At 30.6% G+C, this 9,151-nt stretch overlaps 1 protein-coding gene across 1 annotated transcript; it reads right to left on the bottom strand.

The window, feature by feature from the left end:
- Window positions 1-5,813: 5,813 nt before the first annotated feature.
- On the bottom strand, window positions 5,814-7,352 carry LOC111902170 (protein FAR1-RELATED SEQUENCE 5-like). The gene has a single exon (XM_023898036.1). The coding sequence runs from the start codon at window positions 7,350-7,352 to the stop codon at window positions 5,814-5,816; it is 1,539 nt and encodes a 512-aa protein (XP_023753804.1).
- Between the last annotated feature and the right edge of the window lie 1,799 nt (window positions 7,353-9,151).

Here is a 9,151-nt window from a genome sequence, read left to right as displayed (position 1 = left end):
AAACTCTCAGAGCTTAGTCCATAATATTTTTCCCTGGCCTTAAGTGGTCCCTAACCAGAGTAAAAATGTTCAATTTTACAGTCTGGTCTGAAAATGTTCTGAAATGATAGTCAGTTTTGTAAAAATCACCATAAATTGTAAAAAAAATCTTAATAATGCGTGCGAGTAGTCCTTAAAAAGGTATAGACCTGAATTATTTTCCTATTTAACAGTTTTGAAATATATTAAGTTTAAGAAGAATAAAACAGACCGTGAACAGATCACAACTTTTCCGTAAAAAGCTGAATTTTAAGCTTAGATATGTTGTAGTGACCTAACTTGTATTTTTTAGTTTACAAATCCTTTAGATCATCCAAATAGGGTTTGTTTACTTGTATTCTACCCCCACCCCCCACCCCCCCCCCCCCCCAAAAAAAAAAAAAACTTGGAAAAACTATAAAATGAAGGGGTATGAACTCACCTTGAGTGGATTTCTTAGTGGATAAAGAGATGAAGATGAAGATCCTCAAGCTTAGAACACTTGAAGATGATTGAAGAACACTTGAAGTTGGTATTACCCTATGGATAATAACACATATAAATGTGTGTAGATATAACAAAACTAGTATGAATGTGTATAAAACACTATATTAGCGAGTAATGCTTACCAAAAATCCTAAGAACCAACTTGGAGGGATGGATCTTTGGAAGACTTGAACTTGTTCTTAAGAGGATTATGGAGGAATGAATAAGATGAAGTGAGATATGAAGATGAAGAGAGAGAGGGAGAGAGGGAGAGAGAGAGAGAGAGAGAGAGAGAGAGAAAGGAGGGGGAGAGGTGAACGAAATTTATTTGGGAGGTAGGGTGGTGGGGTGGGTAGGGGGTAAGGGGTGGGGTGAGGTGATGTTTGCATTGTTATATGTTGGGTAATGATCTTGATACATGTTGGTTAATGTTTTATGTTGGGAAAAGATGTAACACTCATTTCACTAAGTTATTTTTATAAAAATCTAGGTAATTTATAAAAGTGGGGTAATTTTTATAAAAAAAAATGATATTCTTTATAAAAATGTGGTATTTTTATAAAGAAAATATGGTATAAATGATGTATAAATATTTAATTTGAATTATAAAATTTCAAATTGTTAATAAAATCATTATAATAATATGTTACACGAAAATTAGGTTGATCCCTAAATTATTTTCGTTAAAAGTTGGACGTTTTAGGCCGGGTATGGAATTTGTCGTATTTAGTGACGAATTCACCAAAAATTTATATTTGTAGCATTTGTTATTAATTTGCCATGTAGTTTAAGGATTATGAATTCCACTACCTTGTGCTATGAATATGATATATACTAAAATAATATAAAATTGAAGTACCAAATTGTTATGATACTAACCTTATTTAGGATTTATGTTCTATAATTTTCAATAAGAGTAGTGCTTTGTATTATAACTTGTCAATCGTACATTGGACACATTAAGGAATATCACAATTCACCTAAAATTATAATACAAGTTGAGTTGACTTGGTTGACTTTTGTTGACTTTGTTTGACCAAGAATTGACAGTTGTCACACACACACACACACACACACACACACACACACACACACACACACACATATATATATATATATATATATATATATATAGGAATTTAGGGCTAGGTTATTTTGTTTTTTACATTTATTGTGTGCTAGAATGCACTATTAGGAATTTAGTAAATTAAATAAATATAGATATTAATGATTTCCATAATTGTATAAATATTAAATGATATCCATAATTATAATTCTCTTTTTATGGAAACTAATTAAAACTATCATTAATGTCAGCAATAACATTCTTTTAGAATGAATTCGCATCTAGGATTTTATATATGAGTTCGTATTTTGTTTCGGGACTCACTCACTTAAAATACAATAAAGTTGCATGGAATATAAAGAACGAGAGCATAATCTACTACAATACACTCTCATTCTGCTGGAATACACTCTCATTCCTCTAGATATGAATTCATTCTGAAAGAATATTATTGTTGACATTAATGAAAAATTTAATTAGTTTCCATAAAAATGAGTTATAAGTATGGATAACATTTAATATAAATATAATTAATACTAAATTCCTATTGGTGCATTATAGCACACAATAGATGTGAAAAACATTTGAACCTATCTCTCTCTCTCTCTCTCTCTCTCTCTATATATATATATATATATATATATATATATATATATATATATATATATATATATATATATATATATATATATATATATATATATATATGAAATGTGAATATACCCTTAAGGGTATATAAGGTTAGGTATCCATTTCTCAAAAACTAGTAGTTTTATCACTTCTTTGATTTTCTGAAAGAAAAAAAAACAATTTCCATAATCTATAGGAATCATCAAACACAAAAGGTGCTCGATTTAGAGTCTGATCATACCGGCCATTCACATGTCTGGTTAGCCGTCGTTGTTTACAATTGAAGCCCTTCCCTTGTTCGCCAACTATCTCACCTACGAAGCAACACATGTTCACACCGGCCCGACGAGACGATGCAGATAGCCCCGCAGCCTCTACTTAGTCGCAACAACGTAATAAATCGACTTGAAACTTGGTATATTCTCGGTTAATAAAACACTTTCCCATCTTCAAATTCCCCTTCTTTATGTATTATTTATTCTATTCATCTTCAATTTAGAGTCTGATTAGTTGAGTTGATTAGTTTCTTGATTCAATGAAATGTGTCTTTACTCTTTACATCATTCTAAATTGGTTTGAAATAATGGATTGGTTTGAAATAATGTATCTCTAAATATCTGATGTATAATTGGGGATGTCTAATTCCATCTTTTTTAACAGGGGAAAAAGATATGATTGTGCACATAAGGTGCTCAATAAAATGTCTAAATCAATGGATGGAGTTTTCAAGGCTTTTAAGAAGAGGTATAAGCCATGGAAGATAGTTATCAATCTGGTTGACGTCCATTCTGGTGATTTTTTAGCTGTTTCAAAGATTCGTGGAAGATGAGGTGGCTTTGAAACATTGGAGAAGTGGGTCCCTGGCTTATTTGCTGGTCATACAACAATTTGTTTGAAGGATGAATTCGGTAATCTTTGGGTTAGGTAATCAGGACACGAGAATTAAAAGGTATGGTGTCTCTGCTCTTCATATATCTATAGTAGCGATATCAATTTATCATTTTGAATGTTTAATCTTGTAAGGTGAGGAAATTATTGTGACGATTCCTTGGGATGAATGGTGAAAATTGGCACTTAAGGACGATTCTAACCGTCAAATAGTTTTGTTACCACTACATACTGATGTCCGTGAAGAGACAAAGGTAAAAAGTACATTGATGTTTTTCTTTCCAATGTTTTGACAACATATATGCAGATAATGTTAAAAGTTTTTGAAAATTGGTTTATTTAACATGGTTTGGATTTGTATGGAATTCTTTAAGAGACAGAAAAACGAGGCATGTCTTTTGATGAGTTGCTAACAATCCCAGAAAATGATGAATGAATGTACAGTGATAGGAAATCAACAACTTGTGTTGCTTTCATTCTGCAATGGACTGAAAAGATGAAGTGTTGGAAGAATTATAGGAACTCTAGAAAACGTTTGTGTTGTTGTATAGTGAATAGACTATGTATACGTTGACAGAAAATGTATAAATCATAAGTATTATTTTTGTTGATTGAGCTAAAGTAATAACCCACTTTTCATATTTATCCGAAATATGAATTTACTTATCATTTTTAATTAAAATTGTCAAATGAGATTTTTTACTTTTGGTCGTATTGTTTAGTGAATTAAACTTCCCTATCATTAAGTTCTCGAGACATGTTCTTGAGGTTTGTTCTTAGAAATTACATACCATTTTTAGGACAAGGGCAAAATTATCCAACAATATGAAAAACCATCATACTTTATTTTATTTTCACCAAATAGCATCATACTTCCATTTTTCACAAAATATTAGCATACTTTCATTTTTAACCCACAATTTCATAAAAGTTACATTTTTAACCACAATTACAAAAAAGTAACATTTTTAACCACAATTACAAAAAAGTAACATTTTTAACCACAATTACAAAAAAGTAAAATTTTTAACCCAAAAAGACAACATGCTTTCGTTTTTACCCCACAATTGTAGAAAAGTTACATTTTTAACCCATAATTGCAGAAAAGTTACATTTTTATCCTAAAAAGACAACATGCTTTTGCTTTTAACCCGCAATTGTAGAAAAGTTACATTTTTAACCCACAATTGCAGAAAAGTTACATTTTTAATCCATAATTGCAGAAAAAGTTACATTTTCACCCAAAAAGACAACATGCTTTCGTTTTTAACCCACAATTGTAGAAAAGTTACATTTTTAACCCAAAAAGACAACATGCTTTTGTTTTTAACCCACAATAGCAACATAATTTTGTTTTTCACCCACAATAGCAACATATTTTCATTTTATACCCACAATAGCATCTTATTGTTGTTTTCAACCACAATAGCATAATATTTTTGTTTTTCACCCATAATAGTATCATATTTTCATTTTTAATCCATAACAGAATCATCTTTTTCGTTCCTCACCCAAAATGGCAACCTAATTTCAGTTTTGACATGTATTTTCAGTTTTGACTCATTATGGCAACCTATTTTTCAGTTTTTACCCATAATAGAATTGATTTTTCAGTTTTAACCCATTATTGACATGTAATTGAACAAAAAAGAGAATGTGAAGATAAACTATCTAGAATGACATCCTACTTTCATTTGAAACACATAAGAACAACCAACATTCAATTTTAAACACAAAAATTATAAATAATCAACATTTTTCATTCGAAAACAATAAAAAGTCTTAAGAAACATAAAACATATCCAAATTATTCATACATTGTTAACCAAAAAATAATGTCAAAAATACCAGGAAGCATATGGATTTTTCCTTTGCTCGCAAAAATAACACATCTCATCATTATGTCTTTTCCAATGACTCATCTGCCTGATACATAAAAAAAATATTGTTAATATAATTATTAGAGTTCTAAATCATGAAAATTAAATTAATATTATAAGTACCTTTCTTTTTGAACAACTAGTAGCGTAATGACCCAATCATTGACAGTAAGAGCATGTACATTTTTTGGGGCTTCTAAAGAAGACTTGATTCTACTAGCAATTTTAGGACGCCCTTTTGTAGTAGTTGGACCAAGAGGATCACAGATAGATAATTGTAGCATCGTATCTATTTGTGAAACTCCCAAATAAGAACCTTGAGATGCATTCTCCAAAGACATAGATTTCATTCGATTTGTTTGATCATCTAAAAGACTTATCAATAACATATTGACTTTTTGTATCTCCGAAGAGGAGTCTCTTGCTTGTTTAATTAGTTTAGTAAAATTTCAATGGACGCACCATAGTGTGTAGGCACTAACTCCATTTTCATTATTCATTTCTCCAAGTCCAATACTAGCACTACCCAGTTTGTACCAAACATTAAGGGTCCATCGTGGTTAAATATAGTGACTCGGGAGTTCTTCAACATGCTTCTTCTTCATCACATATAGACTATGTTTGCATAAAATCCTATTTGTCTCATACTTAGCACAAGAACATGTGATGCTGACTTGATCCAAAGAACGAAAGGTAACAATTCACCAATATTTTTTATCAACATCCAATTGCCCAACTCGGTATGTGCTTTCTTCTGTAGCTTTTCCTATAGTCTCGTGAGTCAAATTGGTAATAGCTTCGGTCCATTCTTTTTTGAAAGTGTCAAAAATCTTTCTGGTATAACATTAACCTGCTTTTGCTTCGATTGGATGAAGTAAAGAAAGAACCGGCCTCGAGTTCATAGTCTTGAAGTCTTCATCTTCTTCGGCGACCCTTCGAGACTCAACTGCTTTGTCGTATTGTACAACAAATTCATTCAACATGGTCCTCAAGTTAACAAACCCATCAAAAAATGAATTGATACTCTCACTTCGTCCGGTTGTGGTCATATCAGCAAAGAAAGTATCATTTAAAAAGGGTTTAGCCCAATACATAAGTTGGTTATACATGTCACTAATCCAAAAATTGCTTTCCAGTTCATATTTACTACTCATAACTTCCCATGTTGCTTCAAATTGTTCAATGGTGTCACTATTTACCCATTGTTTGTGCATTTCTTGAAAATCACTATAATGGGAAACATACGATCGAAGGTGCTCAGTTTCATGCTTCATGATATGCCATGAACAAAAGCGTTGTCTAGTCTTTGGAAACACTTTTATTATTTCATTGCCCATTGCTTTGTCTTGATCTGTTATAATTTCCTTCAGATACTTGTTAAACATACATTTGAGGAAATGTTCAAATAACCATTCAAATGTCTCTTCCTTTTCGTTTTCAAGCAATGCTCCACTAAATAGTATAGACTTCCCATGATGATTCACCCCAGTAAAGGGTGCAAAAGGCATCTTGAACTTGTTAGTCATATAAGTGACATCAAACACAACAACATCTTTGAATTTTGTATAGGCATCTCTTGCTCTACCATCAGCCCAAAAGATATCTCTAGGATACCCATCATCAGACAAATCCCTGACAAAATATTGGTCACTATCAACTAATGTTTTATCTCGAAAATGTTTTATAACTCCATAGAACTCCTTTCCTATATGTTGTTTTCGTTTCTCATATAAGACATCGACACATTGCTTTGAAGTAACACCAGCTAAATTTGAGTTTTTCATTGTATTAACAGCCTTTTTAATCTGAGAAGGTTTCAACCCTGCTTGACCAAAGTGCACCACAAGAGATTTACCTTCTATTGAACGGTGGAAATTGATATGAGATCGATGCTTCATCACCTTCGTAGGTGTCATGGTCAACTCATGAGTGTGTGTGTCATTAAACGAATCCACCAACCATTTCCCATCATCCTGTCTTGTTATTCGAAGCTTTGCTTGACATCCAGTTCTAACATCTCTACGATGTTTTTTTCTCATTTTCACTTGAAGCATTTTTGTCCATTTTTTGAAACCTTCGTTGTTGGATACATATATCTTCCAAAAAGGCTCATTTGTTATAGGAGTTTTAATTGTGTCATATCTACGTATATCAAAGCCATGCAAAAATGAATAATCATTATAAGATGTATAGGCATCATCGGATGTATCAAAAACCTTTCCCAGAATACTTTCATCTTTAACTTCATCTTCATCAAATTCAGTGTTCACACTGATACTGTTTATTTTTTCATATTCATATGTTGCTTCCACGTAATCATTTGTGTCAATATCTTCAGTTATATATGGTTCTATATCTTGATTAATTGCTTTAGATTCACTCATTATGGCATGCAATAGACAATGCATATTTCCAAATAAAATATTAACACCAAATTGTTTTATATTGAATATAATGGAAACATTATACATAAAAAAACACAATTACAACCAATTGACTTTTTCCATTCCCAATCAACAAATTTCATTAAAAAAAACATTAAAAATTGTTAAGCTTCAAAAATACTATATAAAAATGACTTTCCATTCCCAATAAATGCATATAAAATGAACAAAGAACAACAATTATCAAATTAACATGTATAAGTTCATCGTAAAACATAAAAATTCGCCAGTACTTCATAATGACATCTCTTGGGCTCTAACACATTAACACATTATAACATAACAGGATCCCTACACTTGTTGTAACTATGGTTGATAGAATTGTAACCAAAACTAGCTTGTGCGTGCAATTTTTGTCAGCATGTTCATAATCCATAGTTTTTGCTATTTGAGAACAATTGTTTTTCCTATGAAAATAGTGACAAACATTGTGGAACTATGTTTCTTGGGTACAAGAAGCATCTACTTTTGTGACAAGCAAAACTCCTAAAACTGGACATACAAACAAATTGAATATATGATTGTGTGATAAAAAGTTGTAAAAAAATTACTTAGAAGAGCTCTTAAAGGCATCACGATTTTTGTAGGTATGCAGCAGCCACACTCTCGTTAGTTTCTATGAATCAAGCCTGTAAATTCTAATTTATTTGAAATCGTTTTTTGTGATGGTATGGGAATTTTGTTTTTCTTTTGCAACCAGTCGATGATGGAAGCAGCTGATCAAGGATGCAACATGTGAATTCTGATAATCCGATTTATTTGAAATCTTTTTTTTTGTGATAGTATGATGATTTTGTTTTTCTTTCACAACCAGTTGATGATGAAAGCAACCAATCATGGACGTAGAAAATCAAGGAGAATTAAGTTTCGGTATCATCAGTGAAAAAGGAAACACGTATATGGAATTAAACCAATAATTAAAACTATATAGTTTTAAGGAATGGGTACCTAACCTTATATACCCTTAAGGGTTTATTCACTTTTCCATATATATATATATATATATATATATATATATATATATATATATATATATATATATATATATATATATATATATATATAGTTAGGTTATTTTGTTTCTAGTAACTATTGTCTGTCAGAATGCCCAAATCTAGACCATCAGATGAAATATAATCAAAGGTCATGATCTGAGGGTCTATGATAGTAGAATAGGATAACATATACCATATAATCACACAAATTTCAGCATAAGGGCATTTTAGTCAATTAACCTATATTAAAAAAAGGAAATTTTCGGATTTTTAGGGATAATTAATTATTTTATTTTTAAAAATATGAATATTTTAAATTAATTCAAAATTAAAAATCCGATTTTATTCTGTCAGAATGATAGAATGTTAACCATAAACTAGTAAATATATATTTAGATTTTATTCTGTCAGAATGTCAACCATAAACTAGTAAATACATTCTAAAAAGAATACACAAAATCAATTCTTGAACTAATAATATATCAAATAATTACATTGTATAATTGTGATTCATTGAATAATAACAACATTCTGAAAGGAAAAAGAAAAAAAAACATCAAAATCTAACAAAAACACTAATATGTTCTGAGAGAATATTATTTTTTATCAACACTTTACACATTATAGCATAACACATTCTAGTATAATACACTCTCGTTCTTTATGTTTTCTTCCTTCTCCACATCAATGTTAGTCTCTTCAAAACCTAAATCCACAAAGAAAACACAATCAAGTTTCAAAAAT

This window comes from Lactuca sativa, chromosome 4 (genome assembly GCF_002870075.4).
Source record: "Lactuca sativa cultivar Salinas chromosome 4, Lsat_Salinas_v11, whole genome shotgun sequence".
Classification (NCBI taxonomy): Eukaryota; Viridiplantae; Streptophyta; class Magnoliopsida; order Asterales; family Asteraceae; genus Lactuca; species Lactuca sativa.
The sequence above is the reverse complement of the archived record's forward strand: the minus strand, read 5'-3'. Positions and strand labels throughout refer to the sequence as shown.